The following is a 24,775-nucleotide window of genomic DNA, read 5'->3' as shown; positions in this document are numbered from 1 at the left end:
CTGGGCATGTTCTATTTGCAATAGCCAAAAGATGACTCCAGGCCATACTACTAAGTCTAGCACCACCCCCCCGACGCCCCCTCCCAGAAGCCTTCTGTATATAGGTCATTTCTCTTAGAGGCTCCACTGCTCCTCCCTGCAATCACACTTGGCCCTCCCTGGGCAGATCCATCAGACATGTTTTTAAAGGTCTGAATCTCAACTGTACACAGGGTTTGAACCTTTCTCCTTAAGTTTCTTGAGCCCTGGACAAATTAGGAGGTAAGCTTAGCTTACTGATCACTTACTTAGCTCCCGTGTTTCAGTCTTTGAACATCCTGAGATGGTTAAGGAGTATGCAGTGTGGAGGGTGAAAGGTAGTGGGGAGAAAGGGAAGAACCTAACTCCCAACACCTTTGTCTCAGTTCTGACCTAGAACTCTTATATATTTATATCTACTTATATAATTACATGACCACAGGAAGAGCCTTCACTCTCAGTGCCATGCTAGCACTAGGCATTTTACTTCCAATGACAACCCTTTGATTAGGTCATTGGACTCAAAACTGGAAAAGCCAAAAATATAGAAACTTGTCTATCTTGTACACTGTTGTAATACAAACACTTAGAATAATGCCTAGAACATAGTAAGCACTCAAAAAATATCTTTTGAATGAATGAGTGAAGAAAATTCTCCCCTCTTTTTAGAGATCAATATCTAATATCGATTAGCCTAATGTGATTAGAAAACCATAGTGTTCAATAGGTTGACACATTCTACTGTATTAGGTACTACATTTTTCAACCTGCTCAAAGTAAGTGTTAAACCTTAAAACTGTGAGTTCCTCGAGGGCAGAGACCATGTCTTATCCCATTTTGTATCCTAGCACCTGGCACTTTGCCTGGTACCTGCCAAGGGCTCAGTAAAGATTAAATATTTAAACATTAAAAACTAAATACATGTAAAACAGAGACTAGCAGAGATATTTCAAATCATTTAGATCTCCTAGGTTTGGCCTAGTAGAAGACAGTGACAAATAAGGGTGCTGGCCAATGCACTTGATCCCCAGAGGATCGGACTGGGATGCAGGAGTCCAGAAGTCCTGAGGCTTCCCAGCCTCCAAAACCCTTTGAGAACAAGAGGATTCAAAAGGCTATCTGTGATCTAAGCATTACATAGGTAGCAATACAAAAAGGTGTACAGACTTCCCCTTGAGCAATCAAAAGGGCTTTTCTATGATTGCTCCAAATAGGATTTTCTTTCACAGCTAATTTTATACATGAGCCATTCATTCATCTTCCATTCATTTACCCATTCATCCCATATTAATGGGGGTTGTTGCTATTTTTCTGCAAAGACTTCTTTAATCTGCTCAAGAGATCGTTGAGTGTTCAGAAGATCCCCAGTCCCTGGAAAAGGGCCTAACGAGGCAAGAAAAGATGTGTTATCACCATTTTGTAGAGGTAGATGAAAATTGTAGACATAAGATCTTCACAATTCAGAATTAGATTCCAGTGTATTTCAAGATGTGATCTGCATTGGGTAGAATCACCTTGACAGATGACTATTAAAAACAGAGATGTCTGGGATCCACTCAGATCAGAAACATCAGGAGTGAGATTGGAAACTCTACAAGCAAAGCAAACTCTGGTGATTTTGATTGTACTCAAATTTAAGAACTGTTCACCAAAGCTGTCTTGCTAATAGAATCTACATGCAATTGCTTAATATAATATAGCTTCCCCCACATCTCTATAAAACTAAGATGTTACTTGGCTGATTCTAAGACACCTAGGAATAGCGTAAATATGGCTCAGAATTTCACTAAATAAATGTAATCATTCCTCCTTAAACTAACTCAAAATAAACCTCTGCAAAAAGAAAATAAACCTATCCTTCCTTTAAGAAACTCACAATTTAGAAGCAAACTATAGGAACTATCTGTTATTGAAATAGAGAGGTGTTTAAACCTTGATATGGCACACTCAAACCTTTCTCAATTTGAAAAACAATAAACAACAATCATCGAGTGAGAGGGAGGTCCAGACCTTAGGAATCTGGACTGTACTGTTTTTCTTCCCTGGTTCCCACAGTGCTGACGTTCAGCTGGGATCCAGTAACCTTTTTCTTGCTTTACCCCAAAACTCACTCATCTTCTTCCCAGAAGACTTTTACTCACTTTCTGAATTTTCCTAATCTGGTCAGAGAGTGTGTCTAACAGGCGAGTTTTCAGGAAGTCCATCACTTTGACCACCCGGCCATCAATGTAGCAACTGGAATAAAAATAAAATAAGAATCAGATAAAATTTTGAGCAGGAGACTACAAATATACTTCTCTAGCCAGAGGTCTCTGTTGCCTGAGTAAACAGGCCAGGGTTCACTTGGGCTCTTATATCCTGAAAAGTTTTGACCTTGAGTAATTATCAAACAAATAATATACTTTTTATCTTCTTCATTTCCACCTCCATTCATGGGCTAATATTGTGAGTTTTTTTCCAACTTTTGTCACATGAAACTGCATTGGTTGCTCTATAGGAACTGACAGGAATCCATAACACAAATTGGGTAATGGGGAAAAGCTTACTTTTTTCCCCTAAGGAAAGTAATTTAACACCCATCCCATATCATCTCTACCCCCACCTTAAAGTAATAAAGGGTGTGTGAGAGGTTTGAAATAATACTCAAACACATCGGTAGGTTTCCACACTTTAAATAAGAAAGCAAATACTAACCACAAAAATCTGATCTAGTGCAGTAAGTTCCCTGGGCAAAATACCTTATAGTCAACCGTCTCCTACCATCTCCAGAATAAATGAATCGATAAGTGAATAAACAAACACATAAGTCAGGCAGATTAAAGTCCAAGAGCCCTCTCCTAAAATGGTAACAAGTTTGGCACACATTGGTGTGGTGGTGTCCAGGTTTTGTTAGGCAGCTTAAGTGAAACATTAAGCTGTGCTGATAGTATGTTGTGAACATTTGATGGAAACAGGTCCATCCAGCTTGGTGGAGACCCTCTTTGTAAATCCTTACTCTGAAGACTAAGCTGAGACTGGCCCAGGGTCAGATGACCTTCATCATCTCAAACCTCCCCACCTCCATCTTTGCAAAATTCTGAACTAAATCAATTTAATTTAAATCAATGCTTATAACTCTTGGGTGCCTTTTCCAACCCACTTAGATCTCCTTGGCTGATGGCTAATTACTTTCATTTTTAATAAGACACCAACCTACTAGTACATATTACAGAAACGCATGAAAATTCTTTTTAACGTTAAATTCCCACACCAATATGTAATGTAGTAGAATGGTTAAAAATTTTAAGCAGGTGCTCTGGTTGAAGTGAGGTGGGAGAGGAGTTCCCCCTACTCAGCCATTCCCCTTAACCTCCCTCACCACCTCAGACATTTCCACAGAATCTAATGTTTAAATCACTGGTATACAGGAAAGAGCATGGGTTTTGGATCCAGAGATATCTGAGTTCAAATTCCAAGTTAGGTATCTACTACCTTTATGATCTTTGGCACATTACTTGGCCTCTATGGGCCTCCGTTTTCTTATTCTTAGAGAAAACATATTTACTTCTTAGGGTTAATTGAAGATTAAACAGGTAACAAACCTAAAGTGTCTGGCACACAGTAGGCACTCAATAGCTCTTGGCTCTGTTCTAATTTCTCTAATTTTCAGCTCATAAAGATAGGGTCATAAACAATAGGGGACTGATGAATTAATTTTTGTATGAGTATAGAATCCTAAACGTGGAACTGCTGTGTCAAAGGGTACAGCTTTTCAAAATCTGAGGTGGTTACTTATATTAGAGAATAACACAAAACAATGACATGACCTTTCACCTCATTCCTGGTATAGATGCTAGGCTCAGATTTAATAAACATTTATTATGTGCAACACACAGTGCTGGGCATGTCCATGACCTCACAACCTCTTTCGTTTAGTACGTCACTGCTAGCTCCTCTGATTTTATTTAAAGCCGTGATTAGATGGCATACTAGGTGAATGCTGGGCATATTAGAACAGAGTAGTGTTAAAATGAAAAATAACTTATGTAATGTTAATCTAACACACATTTAACATGAATACTAGTTACTATATGACATGATAACTAGGCAAATGATAAAAATACACTGTAATTAGTGTTCTTTTATGTTTTAATTAAATATATTATAGTTTCCTCTTTTCTCTTTGTTAGCTCCCAGTAACTATTTTAAACATCAGTGTTTATGATTTTTGCTGGCAACATATTTTGTTTAATACTTATTGAGATAAAAATGCCAGATGTACTTTTTCAATGTGTAGGATTCCCTGTGGACACCCTCCCTATCCCACACAATCCATGGCCCAGGGTCGAGGGTCCCTTCACTCTTCTCCTCCTTCCTTTTGTCCCTTTTTTCAAGTGTGCAGAACTTGGAGTTAGAAAACCTCAGTTCAATCCCATCTTTGCCACTTACTACCTATATGATGTTGGGTTTCTCCTTTAAAATGGGTTTTAAAAAAAGCTCAAATCTATAGTATTTTCATAGGGTTACTGTACTGATCAAATCAGGGAAAATGCTTGACATAGAACTTGGCACATAAAAGGTTTTCAATAACCAAATCTACCCTCCAGGTTAGGTAAGGGCCCAAGGTAGCACCAACTTAGACTGAAAAGCTGCAGAATGGGGTGAATGGGAGAGCATCTGGCTGGAGAAGGAGAGTGTGTTTATCCATGATAGAATTTGGAATGAGGGATGTATGGAGCAGCAAGAACAGACTCTGGATTCCCAGTAGGCGGGAGGCAGAGGGAGGGATGGAAAGGGCTGTGATGATGTTGCAAAAATATGGAATCTGAAAAGACCTTAATGGTCATGGAGTCTTAAGCATGTAAGCTTGCTACAATATCCCTGAGAAGTTATTTTCTAGGACAGGGAACCGACGTTCATAAAATCCTAGTACTGTTCCACTGTACCATAGCTTGAATCAGTGAAAGGTACTTCTAATATCGGTCTAAAATTTGCTCCCTCTTACTGACCACTCAATGGCTGTTTTCTTAGACCCAGAAATAGTCCAATTTCTCTTTCACATAACACATTGGGGACAAATTCCAGTAAAAACTTTGGCTTAAGCTTTTTAGAGCCTATTCTTGGTCCCACTTTTAATCTAATAAACTAGATTCAATCATTCCCAGTTGGTCTCAAGCTATTCCTGTGGGCTGTGTATTAGATTGGAACAGGGGAGAGCTTCAAGCAGGAAACTAGTGTGATGAGGTTATCTTATCTCATTAGTGCAGGCAGAAGGAATCTGGGTCTAAGTAAGGGAGGTCATGGAAAGAAGTAAAAGTGAGAGGCTGTGAAGGAAGAACTAATAAAGCTTCTGAAGAGCGTAAGAGGAAGGAAATCAATGATGACACTGAGGTTATAAAAGAAAATGTCTTGGAGAACACAGGTGCCAAGGGTACGTCAGACTAGGGTTTAGCTTTCTCAAAGCAGATGAATGATTCTGTTTGGGATATTAAGGACACAGAGAATATCAAAGAGGAAATACACAATGGGTAGTTGGAAATATGAGAAGGAGGTGCAGAGAAAAATTGAGGCAGGAAATGTCGACGTGGGTGTCTTCTCCAGTTTATAAGTAATGGATGAAGCCATGGCTGTAGATGAGCTCTCCGAGAGAATAAGAGAAGTTAACAAGAGATGTCAGAGACTCTTTTAAAATGCTTCTCAAATATGGCCGTGGGCATTTCCTCTACCTTTGGCCCAGCTAAGAGTCCTGTCCTTTCCCAGCCTGACCATCACGGTGTCTTTTTAATTACCTCAATCTGAGTGAAATTCACATTTGGATGTCAAAGGAATCCTCATATTATACTAAGAAGTTTCAGCAACTTTCATTTGCAACCTTAGACCCACATTTATATTGTACTTTGGAAATACGAACTTTGGTCCCCCAGAATTCAGTATCATTTTTAAGAGAGAGGATAATTTAACCATAGGTATGAGTCTAATAAATACCCAGTTATTTGGTTGGTTGAAAAATTCCTGCGTGTTACAGAGCTTTGGTTCTGTGATAGTGGCAGCCTGTGATTAGGGACCCAGTTTATCATTTAGATTTGGACATGAAGGAGGTAGAGTAGCCTGTGGTAACCATTTGGTAAAAATAAATTGCTAAAATGATGAAGATGGTGATTTCTAACCAAGACTGGGTAAAAGGAAGTAAGGCTGGATTCCAACAGATTGTCCAGTGACCTGGGAGCAACTCTCTGCTTTTCTCCCTTTCTCATTGGAAAGGTAAAGATGATTCTCAGCTACCAACCAGTCTCTCCACAAGAGCTATTAGTTTAATAATGGCTAGAAAGGCATCACAAGCCCAAATAAATCAGAGAGGAAAGGAAGGCTTGAAAGAAGGAAAGAAAGGAAAGAGGAAGGAAATTCATCAATTAGAGGTGATTTGGCATCTTCCACATAAACCCTGGCAGAACGGTTGGTTCTAGAACTACTTAGATTTTTATTGCTAGGTAAATCATAGTCCTCCTCCAAGCTCTCTTGAAATTTCAACATCTTAGGATCATACTACAAGTAGCCGAGCTGTTCAACTAAAAGCTGAGGTCAAGAGAGCCTATGCAGAAATAACCTTTCTGGGAACTCTTACAGACACAGTGAGGCTGAAACCTTTGTGCATGGACAAATAGCCTGTCTGGCTCAATACCAGCAACCATCATCCCTTCCTCTGCTGGCCTCTAGATTGGCAAGTCATATCAAGCGCCCATCTGGGGAGGTGGCAAGGATAGCAGAGTATACAAAGTAAATGGAACCACTTACCAATTCATTCACCAACTCTCTTGCCCTTTTTAGTTTTAAATTTTATTTCCAGTTTAATACCTTTCATCTTATTTAAACTTTTGCCTTTTATTTGTTTATTATAAAAGAAATAAGTGCTCATTGTAGACAAATTAGAAAATTCACATTAACAAAATAAAAATATGGAAATGAGAAATCACTGATAGGCCCAGTACCTAGAGAGACCCCTTGTTAACATATTGCTGTATACCCTTCCAGAGTTTTTCATAGTAAATACACATAAAATTTCCCAGAATTAGTTATTTTAAAAACTCATTCCAGATTCTATTCTACTGGCATATTAACTTAAAACTGTCCTAGCTGCGACTCCCAGGCCCATCTTACAGGGACACTGACAGAAACGTTAGAGACTCCTGGACAAATCATCTTACTCTTATTTCAATTCCATTCTGGCCATTTAGGGATTCTTTGCCAAGGAGCAGGTCTCATCTCCTTTCTGTCTCTGTCAGCCTGGTTTTAACCCCATCTCCTTTCCACCCTTCTCCAGGCCCCTACATTTAGTTTTTAGGATTATATTACAATTAGCCACTTATGCCCATTAGCCTCTTAAAATGTTTAATGAAGAGAGTTTGTTGGCTCCAGAGGCAGCTGGTTTTGTTTACCTGGCCCTGTACTTTAAAAGGAAAAACCTTTGCCCCTTATTATCTGACCCCTTCTTTTATTTCAGGTAATTGCATTAGAGCTGGCTTCCCATTGCTCAGGAATTTCCGGACCTATTTTGCTGCCTGCTGCTTTCAGAGAGGAGGGGTAGTCTGCTCAGAATTCTAACACCCAGCCTGCTGACTGGGCAGGTAATGCCGTAAAACTGGGGCCTTCCCTACTGAAGGGGGAGAAGCTTGGATAATCATTAGAACAACCCTGTTGACCTATAAAACCTATTCTGACACCTTGGAGCCAAACACTGGAGAGACTGACTTGAGTCTCTCTATAGCTTTATAAATTACATTGGCCCCTCCTCCAAAGACCCTCACTCCTGGCTCCTGCTGAGCACATTCTTCTTTACACTTGCCTTCTTTCTGAGGCTACATTATTCTTAATCTTCTTTGCAACGGGTCAAGCTTCCTATCTTGTGTTTGAAATTACTTTGGGCAGGTAAAGCTTGGATGAAATGAACTGTTACAAAAAATGATTCTACAGAATACAGATGTCTCTTTGGCTTTCTTAAACTAGCTCCTACAAATCCATACAGGAGTCATCCAGCTGACTAAAGGTTGTGGTTCAGGAATTTCAGAGGTTGTACTGCGGAAAAGTTTTATCATAGAAAAATGGTACAAATAAAGGTCAGAGTTGTAGGCAATCCCACAGGCAAATAATGGGTACTCAAAAAATACATTTAATGTGCCTTATAATCAAACCCACAATGAGCTAAAAGGGTGGCCCTGAGGCTCAAGTGCTGCACTAAGGATCCCATTTTCTTGATCTTTTCTCTCTCCTAATTCCTTGCACAGACCTAATTCCTTGAGCCCAGACCATTCTCTCCCATGAACCCAGTGTACATGGAGAGACACTGTGTCCTGGCAGAGACTCAAACAGCTGGCCCATGATCCTAGCAGTGCAGAGGAGAGCTCTGTAGGAATCAGAGAAGAAGAGGGGTAGGAAAGCTAGCTGCTGCTCCAGCCATTGGAGTGGGCTCTGAGGAGGGCACCTCTGGGAATTTTCAGAGTAGTGGCAGGTGATGGCACCAAAAGTGTGGCCAGGAGTGGATCCATGTGTTTTGGTCTGAAACTTAAACAATTTGTGGGGCCCTCTGTAAGAAAGTACAAAATACAAAATTAGGTACAAAAGTAAATATTTATTTAGAACAACAAAATAAATCACAACAAACTGCCAGAAACTTAGAGAATCAAGTCCCTTTTTTTCTGAGAGCTCTTTAGGCAACTTACCAGAATTGCTTACACAAAATGCTTCCTGATAGCAACCTGCCCCCACTCCCTTACCACCTAGAACATCTTACAATTCTCAGCTACTCCCACCACTCATAGGAAACAATGCAAGTGAGGGGCTTGAAGCTTAATTCATTAGCTTCATGGTAAATCTAATTGAGGGGCATCAAAAATAGGAATGGCAGGGTCTAAGTTACGGGAACCTAACCATCTATGTGTAGTATTTTTTTTAATTCAGTGTTTGTGAATTGTGGACTGCTTGTACAGTTACCACATCCTCTCTCGGGCTTCTTTTCATATGATTGTAATTGCTTCTAGCAGCATAGCACAACTAACTTAACCATAATAAAGTTAGTGTAACTAACTAGGAGAACACAGAAAGGAGAAAGAGGAAGAGAGATACCTTATATTAAGTTCCTTCTTATTTGCTAGCTGTTTTACTTAAGGTGTTTCATTAAATCTCATGAACACTCCCTGTTTTGCTGCTTAAAAACTATGGCTTACAGAGATTTAGTAACTAGGAAACCAGAGATCATGTAGGTACTAAGTGACAGACACCAAAAACTCTTCCCTCTCTACTCTGTTCTGCCAAGTGTCTGAGCTATAAAATACCATGCTTACTTCATTTGTTCTGTATTCAAGTACAAACAAAATTTTTCCTTATTGGATCGTGATCTAGACAAGGAACTAGGAGACCTGTGTTCTGCCAGTCATTAGTCTTGTGACCTTAAGCAAGTCACTTAACCACTTTTATCATCTCATCTATCAAGGTGGTTGCTTAGCCTAAATGAAGGATGGCTAATAGCATTCCGTTAGCTTTTGACTTGTGTATTTTCATGGCCTGTTATTAGGTGCACACATGTTTAGGACTATTATGTCTTAGGGAATTGACCCCTTTATCATTATAATAATGACTCTCATTATCTCTGATAATTTTCCTTGTTCTGAAGTTAGCTTTGTCTGAAATTAATGTAGTTCCTCCAGCTTTGTTTTGATTCATGTTAGCATGGCATATCTTTCTCCATCCCTTTGCTTTTAACCTATCTGAGTCTTTATATTTAAATTCAGTTTCTTGTAGGCAACATATAGTTGGATCTTGTTTTCTTATGCTCTCTGACAATCTCTTTTACTTGGCATATTTAGACCATTCACATTTAAAGTGATAATTGATATACTTGGGATTAATACCTACTATGTTTGTAAGTATTTTCTATTCCTTGTATTTGTTCTCTATTTTTGTCCTCTCTTTTTCTGTTTCTCTTGTTCTTTTGTGTGTGTGTGTGTCTGAGGAAGATTGGCCCTGAGCTAACACCTGTGCCAATCTTTCTCTATTTTATGTGGGATGCCACTACAGCCTGGCTTGATGAGCAAGGTCTGCACCTGGGATCCGAACCTAAGAACCCTGGGCTGCCGAAGTGGAGGGTGCAAACTTAACTTCTATGCCACTGGGCCGGCCCCTGTTTCTCTAGTTCTAATTGAACATTTTATATAATTACATTTTACTTCCTCTCTTAGGATGCAATTCTTTCTAAAATTTTTTAAGTAGCTGCCCTAGAGTTTCCAATACATATTTTTAACTATCTAAATGTACCTTTAAATAACACTATACCACTTCACATGTAGTGTAGGTATCTTACAACATACTGTCCTCAATTTCTCCCTCCCATCTCTTATGATATTGCTATCATTCATTTCACTTATCCATATACTATAATAACTCAATACATTCTTGCTATTATTACTTTAAACTAACAGCTATCTTTTAGATCAATTAAAAATAAGAAAAACAGAAGATTTTATTTACCTTCATTTACTCCTTCCCTGACACTCTTCCTTTCTTTATTTAGATTTGAATTTGAATATCATTTCCCATCTCCCTAAAAAACTTCTTTCAATCTTTCTTGCAGGGCAGGTCTGCTGGTGATAAGTTCCCTGAGTTTTTGTTTATGTGAGAAAGTCTTTATTTATCCTTCATTTTTTAAGGATAATTTCACCAGATATACAACTCTAGGTTGCTGAGCTTTTTCTTTCAATTTTAATTATTTCACTCAATTCTCTTTATGTTGGTATGGTTTCTTAGGAGACTTCATATCCTTGCTCACACAGATATTGCTTCATATCACTGTACTTCATATCCTTGTCCTCTGTAGGTAAGGTGTTGTTTTGCTCTGGCTTCTTTCAAGGTTTTCTCTTTTTCTTTGGTTTTCTATAGTTTGAATATGATATTCCCAGGTGTAGTTTCTCGGTATTTATCCTGCATTGTGTTCTCTGAGCTTCCGGGATCTATGGTTTTGTGTCTGTCACTAATTTTGGAAAGTTTTCAGCCATTGTTACTTCAATACTTGAATGACTTCAAGCCAATATTACTTCATTATTCTTCTGCTCTGTTCTCTCTTACTTCTCCTTCCAGAATTTCAATTAATGTGTATGTTATATACTTTGAAACTGTCCCACAGTTCTTGGATGTTCGGCTCTGGTTTTGTTTTGTTTTTCCATTCTTTTCTCTTTTTGCATTTCAGTTTTGGAAATTTCTATTGACCTATCCTTAAGCTCACTGGTTTCTTAGCTGTGTCAAGTCTACTGATAAGCCTATCACATACATTCCTCATTTCTGTTACAATGTTTTTTATTTCTAGCATTTCCTTTTAATTCTTTTGTAGAGTTTCCATCTCTCTGCTTAAATTACCCATCTATTATTGCATGTTGTGTACTTTTCCCATTAAACCTCCTAATTTATTAATCATTGTTATTTTAAAATCCCTGTCTAATAATTCCAACATCTGTGTCATATCTCAGTCTAGTTCTGATGCTGGCTTTGTTTGTTCAGATTGTGTTTTTTCTTGCCTTTGGCATACCTTGTAATTTTTTGTTGAAAACACATATGCTAAACTGGGTAATAGGAACTGAGATAAACAGACCTTCAGTGTGAGGATTTGGGCTAGGAGTTGGGCTGTGTTTTGTGTTTGTTGTAGCTGTATGTACCAGGGCTTCAAATTCCTTTAATGCCCTTGTTTATGTGTCCTCTTGACTTTAGGCTTCCCTAATTACTCCTCCTCAGAAAAAGTCTGTGTCTTGCAGCACCTTCAACTTTCATGTGCCATTATTACACTAAAACCTTGCTAGTGTTGTGGTTGGGCATAGAAGAAGGAAAGTTTTCTATAACTCTATGATTAAATCTCAGTCTTTTAGTGGGCCTGTTTTTTTGGCTATAACCTTCACAATTTTTTTCCAGTGGTATAGATTTTCCTCCCTTAGGTGAGACAGGAAGGCTAGAGGGGGTTAGAACTGGAGGAATGCCCTTCCCCAGCTGGGATAAGGCTCTGGTTGTGTCTTTTCCCTTGGAAAGCTGGCCTTTATTATTGAGAATTCTCTTGTCATATTTCACAATGATTACTCTTACCCTCCTCCTGCCAGAGCTACTAGGGGATTTTTCTTAGATTCTACAAAAGTGTAAGAGGGGAGGGGGCCCTAAGACTGCAGCCTCCAGGAGTCTCTCATTCTCCAGCTAGTACACAAAGAGTCTCCTGCAATTCATCAAAATTACTATTTAAGTGTTCCTACCAGTTTATGGCTTCAGTATTTTCTGTTCCAGGCAAGCACATTTTGGTTGTGACTCTTCGGATTCATCTGTCTTTCTAGACTTCAGGGTAGTAGTTTGCTTTACAATCTCAATTCTCTGATGGGTCCAAGAAAAGTTTTCAATTTGTTCAGCTTTTTCCTGTCGAATGAATGAGAGTAACAACTTCCAAGCTCTTTACATGTTGGGGCTAAAACCAGAAGTCTGATAGTAGCATTTTTATTGTGCATTTCAACACTGATCTTTTGGCAGTACTTGCATTGAGGGTTGTGTTGAAAATAGCCGTATCTCTACTTTGTATTATCAATCAGCATATTAATGTGATCAATTAGTGATGTCTGCCATGGTAATGGAAGTAAGGAATGAAAACACATATGCCACATATTTGACATTTTTGACCAAGATGATTTCTAAGGCCTTTTCCAGATCTAATGCTCAAGGTCTCCTCTTTGACACAGAATGGAATGATATCATTGGGTGTCCCTTTTGCACATATGAGGGTTCTATATTTCAGCTGGCATTAATTAAATTGCATTTGTATAGGATGTTGTACAACAGATGCACACAGGAATATATCCAACATATGAGAAAGTAAAAGAAAAGGACTTTACCAAAGCGCTCATATAAGTTTCCTATTTGAGTTAGATTTTCCACACGCTCATATATATATGAGATTGAAAAACTATTGCTATTTTGCACTGTCTCAATCCCTATACCACACCATTTCCTTAATATGGGATTTTATATCCATGTCTTTGAAAGAATAGGATAGACAAAACATGTCTATATTACATGAATGCATGTAAAACAGCATCCATGTTATCACACGACAGACTTTTTATGAGGATCCACCAGAAAAATTTATCTCAAGGCTTAGTATCAAGAAAGTGATGTTTCTCATGAAAAATTAGTTTAGTTTTTGACTTACAGACACTAGATTTTATTTTCCACTTTGCATTGGCCACTTGGAAGCATAGAATCAAATTTGTAGCCTATCTCTAACAAGAGAATTAAACCAGCTGATATACATTTTAGAGTGATAATCTTTCCCACTGCTTTATTATACTTCTAACCCTATTTTCCATTTACTCTTTCTTCCTCATTTATTTATTTTTATCATTTTGCGACTAAACAGAAAAATGACCAGAAGGAAGGTTAAGAGAAACTGTGTAAAAAAAAAAGCACTCAGTAATTCACAAACTATGTATTAGCCCTCTGTATACACAAAGCAAAACAAAGAAAAGAACTTTAGTCTTATTTCCTGCTTTATCTTCTTTTCTACAAAATTCATCTTTTATCTTATCAAATATCTAGGAAAGCTTCAGGAAGCCCTATTCTCTTATCAAGTTTAAAAATACTTTTTTCTTCATTAGATCAAATGTTTATTGGCACAATACAGTTTGAGGTTGAATCATGAATCCATTAACCTTTAACTTGTTGTAAATGGATTTCCCCTTCTAAGAATTTTTAGACATTTTTATGTTTTCCTGGGGCTAGAATTGGCCCTCCTAAGTGGCTCCAAAAGTTGGTAAGTTTAAATTAATGTAATCAGAGCTACCTGATATTTCAAGAACATATTTCCCCAAAGATCACAGGTAGACTTAAAGGATCTTTCTGAACGAGAACAGGGCAGTTTTTATTCCTTCTTTCACAATGAAGAAGACAGCCCAGGGCTTCATTGCAGGGCATTCAATCAGGCTGTGTGTATGTGTTTGTGGTGGGGATGGCGGGGTGTGGGGGAGGTAAGAGAAGAGGAGGCAGCCTTGGGGTTATGGGGAAATTGACAGGCCTGCACAGTACAATGAAAGCCTATAGCCTTGCCCAGAGATCTGTAAACTTTTTCTATAAAGGGATAGATAAGGGGCTGGCCCGGTGGCATAGTGGTTAAGTTCACATGCTCTACTTCAGCAGCCTGGGGTTCGAATTTTTGGATCCTGCGTGTGGACCTTGCACCACTTATCAAACCATGCTGTGGTGGGATCCCACATACAAAATAGAGGAAGATAGCCACAGGTGTTAGCACAGCGGCAATCTTCCTCAAGCAAAAAACAGGTAGATTGGCAACAGATGTTAGCTCAGGGCCAATATTCCTTACCAAAAAAAAAGAGAGAGAGATAGATAATAAGTAATTTAGGCCTTGGGGGCTCTGTGGTCTCTGTTACAACTTATCAACTCTGCTATTATAATGTAAAAGCAGCCAAAAACAATTTGTAAATTGATAAGCATAGCTGTGTTCCAATAAAACTGTAAACAGACACTAAAATTTGAATTTCATAGAATTTTCACATGTCACAAAGTATTATTCTTCTTTTGATTTTTTTTCAACCATTTACAAATGCAAATAGCATTTTGTAAGGCTCACTGGCCATACAAAAACCTGTGATGGGCTGGATTTGGCCTGTAGGCCATTGGTTGCTAGTTCCCCTGCTGCCCTAAACAACTGAAATTCTCTGCAGCTAGAAAACTAGCAGTTATCCTCTTGGATTAAGCATTATCTGCCAGATTTCCCACAGTTGATATACAACGACTATTGGTAGGGCTAACACACATATATCTGGTACCTATCTGTAATGATTTTCACACTGGAATATACGAATCACCATCACAGAAAGTATATTAAATGTAGATTCCCTGGCCCTGGGTAGAGCCCTTGCATCTACATTTTTAATCAGCATCCCAGGTGATATGATATGTGAGTAGATCCAAGCTTTGAGAATCATTTTATCACTGTAACTTATTAGATCCTTTGCTTATACAAAACAAATGAGAACCCACCGGGTCCCTAGTGTCAAAGAGCAAGTGTTCAAAATAACGTCACCCAAAAAAGAAGGTGCTAAAAGTACCCTCTGCCTTCCAATATTGGTTTCCAACAGTTGTATAAATCTCCAGATTCCTTTATTTCACTCTTTCTATTCGAAATGGCTTTCTTCTCTGTGAAATCTTCTAACCTACTGTGCCCACAATGATTTATAGTAATATAAAGTCATGAATCCAGAAACAATCCAGGGCTGTATCACCCACTCTAATCTAACCTGACTTCATAAAAATGGAATTTGGACTTCTAAGTAAACACACATGACTGAGTGGATGCTAGAAATCCCCCCTCCAATCTTAAACATGTAGAAATGCTGCACAAATAAAACAAAGAATATTAGCTAAACTGGAAATGGAGGAAAATCTCCAAATAGTAGAAATAAACAGGGATTCAAAATCAGAATGGTAACTGAGCAGAATCAAGAGAACCTGGATCAAGAATAGGCCTCAAGGGCGGGAACTAGGGGCTACACCTCACACAAGAAATCTCAGAGGGCTGCTCCATACAGGAAACAGGGCATTTTGTGAAGCACCTGTTCATGTCTTTTGCCCTTTTTAAGATCAAACTCCCTATCTTTTCCTACTGACTGGCAGGAATGTTTTGTATATTCTGGATGCAAACCTTTAGCTATATATATACATATATATATAGGGCCAGTATCTTCTATCAGTTTGTGACTTGCCTTTCCACTCTTGTATGGTGTCTTTGTTTTTTAAATTTAATGAACAGATATTCTTGATTCAAATAAAGTCTAATTAATTAGTCTTTTTTCAGGATTAGTGATTTTTATGTCCTATTTAAGAAATCTTTGCATATTCTAAGGTCGTGAGAACATTCTCTGTTTTCTTCTGAAGCTTTACTGTTCTGCCTTTCACATTTAGGCCTGTGATCTCTCTTGAATTAATATTTTTGCTTATGCTGTGAGGTACAGATCAAGTGAAAAATCTTACAAGCAGCCAAAGAAAAAAGACATTACCTTTAAAAGAATGACCATATTACTAACATTTGACTTATCAACACAAACTATAGAAGCTAGAAGATGATGAAGTGACATTTTTCAACTGCTAATTTTGTTTTCCAGCAGTACGACTATGATTTATCTAGGTGTGGTTTTCTTTTTATGTATCCTTCTTGTAATTTGCTGAGTTTCTCTTCTAAATCTTTTTTTAATGGAGGCAAAATTGTGAAACATAAAATTAACCATTTTAAAGTGTATAATTCAGTGGCATTTAGTACATTGACAACGTTGAGCAACCATCATCACTATCTAATTCCACAACATTTTCATCACTCCAAAAGGAAACCTCACACCCATTAAGCGGCCACTCCTCTATCCCCTATAAACCACTAATCTTCTTTCTGTCCCTATGGACTTAGCTATTCTGGGTACTTCATGTAAATGGAACATATAATATATAGTCCTTTGTGACGGGCTCCTATCACTTTGCATAATGTTTCTGAAGTTCACCTATGTTGTATCACGTATCAATATTTTTCCATTGTATAGATATACCACATTTTGTTTACACATTCATGCATATTTGGATTGCTTCTACCTTTGGCTGTTGTGAATAGTGTTGCTATGAAAATTCATATACAAGTGTTTGTTTTTAAGAATACCTGTTTTCAGTTCTTTGTGGTATATAACTAGGAGTAGAATTGCTAGGTTATGGTGATTCTACATGAACTTTTTGACGATGTGAGCTTCTTGAATCTATGGGATTTTCTTGGTCATTCTGTCTTTAAATATTGCTTCTGTTGCATTCTCTCCTCTCCCTCTGGTACTCCAATTCTAAGTATAATAAAAGTTGACTGTATCCCACATGTTCCACGCACTCATTTTTCACCATTCTTTTTTTTCCTGTGCTTAACTTAGGCTATTTTCTATTTACCTGTCCATGAGTTAATTAATCCTATTTTTTGCTATATCCTATCTGCTCTCCAGAGAGTTCTTAATTTCAGATATTTTTGCACTTGTAGACTGTCCATTTGGTTTTTGTAAAATAGAGTACAATTCTCTGTTAAAATTCTGTTTTTCACCTTTTATTCACATTTTCATAAACATATTGATCAGAGTTATTTAAAGTTCCTTGTCTGATAACAGCAATGCCAGAATCACCTGAGTGTGCAAGAGTGTGTGTGTGTGTGTGTGTGTACATGCATGTGTGTGTGTGTTTCTTCTCTCTTAGCTTCTGGCCACTTAGTTCTGTTTTTTAGCATGCTTCACAATTTTTAATTGGATTTTGGACACAGTGAGAGAAAACATTTAAAGGCTATGGATGATTTACCATTTTCCAAAGAAGATTATGTTTTCTTCTGAGAAGAACGTAGAATAACAGCAGATCACTTTGGTAGGTTTGATCTATTTCAGATTTGCCCCTACTCCTGAGACATTGTCTTTACTTCTAGGGCATGGTCATTACTCAGAGAGAACAAGCCTTGCAGAGTCTCAACTGGAAGCCAGGGATGTTTACTAAAATGCATACACATTGGCAGGACCTGAGTTCTAATCTCTGTCTCTATCACCATGTGGTTGCTGAAATCTTTGTACAGCCTCTCAGCTGCTGTTTTCAGCTTGGTTTCTAGGGGTCTCACCACTTGTTCGTGCAGCTGAGGAGCCAGTCAGTGACTTGTTGAAAATCTGTATTCATATTTTTGGGCTCCTTCTCTGTGCTTTGCTTTTCTCTGGGATTTTACCCTTTAATGAGCCACTTTGGTAGCCTCAAATTCTGACTGTCTCCCTAGCCCAATAACAATGTTGTTTCTGCTTGAACTCTATTCTCCCAGGTTATAATCTGGAAAATGTCCTTAGGGAAAAATCTAGGGATGATGGTGGCATGGAGCTCACTTTAAGAGTTTCCCTTCTTTCAAGGATCCCTGACCCTCAAGCCTCCCTGTTTTGGTCGTACTCCAATGTCTTGCAAAGGTTATTTTATGTATTTGACCAGCTTTTAGGGTTGTTTTTGGTGGAAGAGTCAGTCCAAAACAAACTACTCCATCATGGCCAGACCAGAAGCTCTCTACAAACAAGTTTTACAAAATCTTTAAAGAACAAATAATCTCTATATTAAATACATTGTTGCGAAGAATAGACAAAGAAGGAAAACTACCCAATTCATTTTATGATGGTAGTAGAGCCCTGATTCTAAAGGCAGTAATGAATAGTATAAGAAAACAAAATCATAAAATCATCTCAATTATAAATATGGAAAGAACCCTTAAAATAAAGTATTAGCAAATAGAATCCAGCAATTTATTTAAAAATATTCCAGTCTAGATAGAGTTTATCCCATAAATACAAAGATAGTCCACTATCAAAAACTCTGTCCATGTAATATACTATCTTAACATATTAAAGGATAAAAACCACATGATCATGTTGATAGATACAGAAAAGAAGTTGGATAAAATTTGACACTTTCCATTACTTAAAAAAAAGGTAATAAAACAACTCTTTAACAGACCAGGAAGATAAGAAGATCTTCTTGGCCTAAACAAAGGCTATCTACCAAAAACCCAGAGAAAACATTCATACTTTATGGTGAAATTAACTCATTCCCATTCAAGTCAAGAACAGACAAGGATGCCTCCCACAACTCTTCCATTTAACACTGTACTGAAGGTCCTATACTAGTTCAAAAAAATCAAAATGAAAAGTAATAAATATGTAAGCACATAACTACCGGAAAGGAAGAGACAAAATTATCATTATTTGCAAGCAACATGATTGTGTATAGAAAAGCTAAAAGAAACTATAGGTAAAATTTGAGAACTAGTGAGAAAATTTATCATGGTAGTTACTTAAAAGTTGAACATATGAAATCAATAGTGTTCCCAAATACTAAAAAGAACTAATTAGAAAATGTGTTAAAAAAATAACATTCACAGTGGTAGCAAACTTGTAAGTCCTTGGGAGTAAATCTATCCAAACGTGCAAGAACTATATAAAAAAATTATAAAATCAGATTTCTAATTCACATCCATAAATAAAAATATATGCCAGATGGAATTAGACCTAAGTATACCCCAAAAAACTTTAAAACTCTAAGAAAAAAATAGGAGAATATGTTTATGATCTTCTAATAGGAAATGTTTTTAATTACACTATACAGCAGGAAAAAAAAAGAAATAAATTTATATGTAACAATATGCATAGATCTTAACATGTTGAGCAAAGAAAGCAATTTATAGATATGTAGAGTGTTACTCTATATTCATATAATTTTATATAATTTACAATTATGTAATTTATGTAAATTTTTAAAGCATGCAAAGCAATACAATAGATGATTTATAGATTCTCATGGCTTTAGTAAAAATATAAAAATAAATACAACTGAAAGCATGCAATTTAAAGTTATAAAAGTGGTTATCTCTGGGAAGTAATGGGACTAGATAGCGGAATAGGGAGATTTCAATTTTATATCTAAGATTTTTAAAATAAAAATATCATAATCAAAACTTAAAAATACTTTAATAGTTATTAATTATGAGTGTGGATACACAAATGTTTGCATATGATTACTTCTGCTGCCATTTCTGACTTCTTATAAAACAAGACAGTTGGAGGGTCCTATGGATGGTTCTCTTGAAATCAACTTCTCACTTTAGGAAAAGAGTCATCAAGAGTCTCCTCTGAACAAATTCACATACACAAAATTTGAAAAGATAAAGAAAACAAACAAACAAAACCCAGGCCAAAGTGAAATAGAAATTTTACAGGAGAATTGGCCCACTTCTAGAGGTAGAAAGGAGAGCTAAGAACAGATGCCAAAAGTGTTAGCACTTTCCTCCCTGGGAGACCAGGCCTGGCCAACTTCACTGAGTACTTGTGAGGCATTAATGGGCTAAGAATGGGCAAAGTTACGAGTTTTTGTTCAATTAAAATTTGGTTGCAGCATCATTAAAACTAAGCTGTTCCACCTGCTACTAATTTCTTTCTTGGCTACTAGTCTGGTTATTTATCTGTTTGTCTGAATGAAGAGAAGAGGTGCTGCTGGTGGGGCGGATCAAATTGAAGTAGATATGATGGAGAAGAGTGGTCATGTGTTAAGGAACCAGACAAAGCTGATCCTGGAGTGGTTCTCAGCACAATCTTCTCACTACAAATCTATTTTCTAACTATGACGACAGTTTGAGTGCAGAATTGCACAAATGTGGGATTTCTGTTTTCCTTTTTCCAGTTGTGTTGGGTAGTTTCCTTACTTTAGAATTGGAAGGGGCTACATGGTCCTAGGCCAGCCCTGGTGGTCTAATGGCTAAGATTCTGTACTCTCACCACTGCAGCCACAGGTTCATTTCCTGGTGAGGGAACCACACCACCCATCTGTCGGGTGTCATACTGTGGCAGCTGCATGTTGCTGTGATGCTGAAAGCTATGCCACCAGTATTTCAAATACCAGCAGTGTCACCCATGGTGGACAGGTTTCAATGGAGCTTCCAGACTAAGACAGACTAAGAAGGATCTGGCCACCCACTTCCGAAATAATTGGTCATCAAAACCTATGAATAGCAGCAGAGCATTGTCTGCTAGAGCTCCAGAAGGTGAGAGGATGGTGCAAAAAGACTGGCAGGGCTCTTCTCTGCTATGCACAGGGTCACTCTGCTGTACACATGGTTGCTAGGAGTTGGAATTGACTCGACAGCATTAACACCAATATGGTCCTAAGGACCTCCTCATTCACAGACTCGGAAACTGAGACCCAGAGAGGTGAAATTGTTGGTCCAAGCTCATAAAACTCATTACTGGACTTCCTTCCAATGCCTTTGAAAATTATTTCATGTTCTACAAATAAAATTATTGCACTATTAAAAAGGCAGCTTTTAAAAGGCACCCTTGACACAGCATAGCCTCTCGACATAGAAAAGTCTTGGCAAACAGCTGGCGAGTGAGCCCATTTGAACAAGGAAGATAATTCCTGGCATCAGCTGTGTCTCTGGACTTCACCTTCCCCATAATGTCCCTCATACACTCAAGGTGAGATTCTAGAGCTTGAAGAAGATATGGCCACTTTCTGCTTACCTCCTGAGGGATGATGGTGCAGCCACCAGGAACAGGGCTGCTTTATAGTCATGTTAGTCGATGCACCTGGAACAATTTATGCTCCACAACAAATCCCTCTCTTCCATATATATGGAACTCGTGTTTGCCAAGCACATTTTCATCTCTAATCTCCTTTGAGCCTCAAAACCCACCTGATACAAGTAAGTCAGACCCCATTATCTCAATTTTCCTGAGGATAAAGTTGAAATGCAAGGAATGAGTCGGCTGAATTGTCACCAGAGGCCAGGGCTCGTCTCAGAATGCCCACCTTGAATCTGGGCTGCTAGCTATTCCTTGGCGGCTTCTTGCCCTGGCACAGCCTTCCTCCCAGGTCGTATTAAGCCTGCAGACAGAGAATAGCTAGCACTGGTGCTCCCCTGGGAATCACAAGCCTGTGTGAGGGCTGAGAAGCAGGGGAGGCAGGGGGAGGCACGGGAAGGCAGGAGGCATGATTATCTCTTTCAAAGGATGCCTAGGAAAAGTCAGTGGAGGTAGCATAATAAAGTGGACTAACAAAGTCTCAAAGGAGTCTGGTCTGGGAGGACAATATATAGTCTAGTGGTTTCCAAAGCCCTGCTTCATTAGAACCAGCTGAGGTTGCTTTTTATTTATTTAATTCTTGGTTTTGGAATAAGTAATAGATTCACAAGGCTCAGAAATCAAAAAGAACAAAGGGATATGCTGAAAACTCTCCTTCCCACCTCTATCTCTTAGTGACCTTATTCCCCTCCTATAGGCAAGGAATGTTATCAATGACATTCAGCAAGTACAAGCAAAGCATATATCCCCCCCCCAAACACATACATTTTTACACAAAGGTAATATTCCATACACATTGTTCTTGACTTTTCTTTTTTTCAGTTAAACAATATATTTTGGAGATCCTATCATATTAGTATACAAAGAGCTTCCTCTTCCTTTTTTAAGCTGCAGAGTATTCTTTTACATGCATATACCATGGTTTTTATTTAACCAATTCCCTATTAATAAACCATTAAGTTGTTTTCAACCTTTTGCTATTACAAATAAAGCTGCAATAAATAACCTTGTGGATTGGATGTTTAAGAGAACTTAATTTTAGTCTAAGCTCTAATACAAGTCATGTAGCCTTGGGCAAGTCAGTTAGGATTGTGACCTTTTAGAAATGGAAAGAATCTTAATGACGATGTGGTCTAGCATTTTCCTAAAGCATGTGCATGGAACACTAGTCCTAAAGGATGTTCCCTGGGAAATTGATAGTATGCATTAGATACTGAGATACCACAGTGAAAAGACATTATTTAATCAATGGTTTCACAAATTTATTTAATAATGGGGTCATATTTTCAAGGACTGTGCTTAATTTTAGGTGTTTGGGGATCACATTAACATTTAAATTGGTGAGCTTTGAGTAAGCAGACTGCCCTCCATAATGTGCAGGGGTCTCATCCAATCAGTTGAAGGCTTGAATAGAACAAAAAGACCTCAAGTGAGAGAGAGCAAAAGGCAGTCCATAGACCCCCTTGGACTTCACCTGCACCTTCTGCTCTCCTGGGGCTCAAGCCTGCCACACTGCAGATTTGGACTTGCCAGTCTCCATAATTGTGTGAACCAGTTCCTTACAATAAATCTCGTTCTAAACATATACATATCCTATTAGTTCTGTTTCTCTGGAGAACCCTGACTAATACAGAGGCCAACTATTAACATGCTGTGGAATTAATGTTCTGTAAAATAAACTTTGAGAAAAGGGAGTCTAGCCCAATGTCCTCTTATTTTACAGCTATGAAATCAGAGAGGTTCAAGGTTTTGTATGTTCAGCATCTCACATATGCTTGAACAGTAAGCTCAATAAATATTCTTTGATTTGCTTCCAACAGACAGTGATTTGTCTAGGAAGATAATACAAACTTGTACAATAAATTTTAAAATATTTAAAGAAGGGCTGGCCCAGTGGCATAGTGGTTAAATTCATGCACTCTGCTTTGGCAACCCAGGGTTCATGGGTTCAGATCTTGGGCACGGACCTAGCACTGCTCATCAAGACACGCTGTGGCAGCATCCCACAGAAAATAGAGGAATATTGGCACAGATGTTAGCCCAGTGACAATCTTCCTCAAGCAAAAAGAGGAAGATTGGGCCAATCTTCCTCACCAAAAAAAAAAAAGGTTTAAAGAATAGTAAGGAAAAGATTGATAAAACCAAGATAGGATACGATGAGTCATCAAATAAACTGCCCCATGCTAACTATAGGAGTTTAGAGATAGATGAAGGTCATTCAGCATAGAGGAAATAAGACTTAATATGGGTCACAAAGGATGAATAGACTCATGAGCAGAGGTGTGAGTTAGACATTCCAGGAGTCAAGAAAACACAAGGCATGTTCTGGGAATAATGGAGACCAGTTTGATAAGGCCTCCGGTCTTCATCAATGTTCCTTTAGTTCTCTCACTCAGCAATTCATTACTGAGCATCTACCAGGCCTCATTTTAAGTACTGGGCATACAGCCGTGAATAATCCAGACAATACCTCTGCTCTCATGGAACTCACATTCTAGAAGGGGGAGAAAAAATAAGAAATAAACTAATAAATGTGTCAGATTGGGGATAAATGCTATGAAAGGAATAAAGCAAGATAAAGGGGTTAAAAAGAGTATTGAGCTGGGGAAAACTGCTGTTTTACAAAAGGTGGCCATGGACGTCCACTTTGGTTAGGTGACATTAGAGAAGAGTCCTGAAAGAAATGAGAGAGTCATGGAGATTTCTGGAGGATGAGTATGCTAGGCAAAGGGAGAGCAGATATAAATATCAGACAGGAGCATGACTGTCATGTCCAAGCAACAGCCAGAAGGTGGCAGTAGAGTTGGGCGGGGGCAGGAGAGCCAGGCAGGAGATGAATTCAGGGAGCCAATTAATGTGGGGTCTTATGGGCCATCTTAAGTGCTTTGGTTCTTACTTTAAGTTAGATGAAGAGACATTAAAGGATTTTGAGCAGAGGAATGATAGGATCACTCTAGTTCCTTGCTGAAATAGGCTAAAGGTGGGAGCGAGGCGATCAGTTAAGAGGCTTGTGCAATAGTCTGAGGAAGAAATGAAACTGTTTAGAATTTTGATGTTATAGTAGGAATGGTTAGAAATGTTTGGAATCCGGATATATTTTGAAGGCAGAATGGTAGAACTAACAGGATTTGCTGATGGATTGCCTGATAATAGTGTGGGACAAAGAGTTCTGCATAAGGAAGGACAAATCCTGAGTTCTGGTCTTTCAACAAGCCACATAACCCCTTTGGGCCTTACTTAGCCCACCTGTAAAATGGGGTCATTAACTTCTTGCTTGGAGTTAGGGGGCCAAGAAAAGTGGTCTCTTAAGGTGCCTTCAGTTGTAAGATCTATAAATTTGGTTTAGTCTGTGCCTCAAAATTAGTACTCCATTACTTACTCTTGTATTGATCACTATAGTTTCATGTAGAGAACTGTATCTTCCCCACTACATTGTAAATTCTGTGGAGGCTGGGACCTTGTTTAATATCCCTACATATCACCTAGACCTTATCAACTGATTGAGAATAATAACCCTCAAATAATAGCCCCTCAAATAATAACCCTAGGTGAATTACAGTGCTACATTCAGTTTGCTAATGGATTTTGCA

The 24,775-nt window shown here is 38.2% G+C and overlaps 1 protein-coding gene across 3 annotated transcripts in view; it reads right to left on the bottom strand.

Moving 5' to 3' along the window:
• HPSE2 (heparanase 2 (inactive)) overlaps positions 1 to 24,775 on the bottom strand; it is a 607,109-nt gene that overhangs the window by 156,460 nt on the left and 425,874 nt on the right. For all 3 annotated transcript variants that reach the window (XR_011421956.1, XM_023641185.2, XM_023641195.2), the window contains exon 7: positions 2,160 to 2,253. Coding sequence is in view for 2 of the 3 variants with exons in the window: in XM_023641185.2 (XP_023496953.1) it covers positions 2,160 to 2,253 (94 nt within the window). In the remaining variant the exon portion in view is untranslated. The remainder of the gene's footprint in view (positions 1 to 2,159; positions 2,254 to 24,775) is intronic.

The sequence above is a fragment of the Equus caballus genome, chromosome 1 (assembly GCF_041296265.1).
Source record: "Equus caballus isolate H_3958 breed thoroughbred chromosome 1, TB-T2T, whole genome shotgun sequence".
NCBI lineage: Eukaryota > Metazoa > Chordata > Mammalia > Perissodactyla > Equidae > Equus > Equus caballus.
Note: the sequence above shows the minus strand (reverse complement) of the source record. Positions and strands in the feature narration are given on the sequence as shown.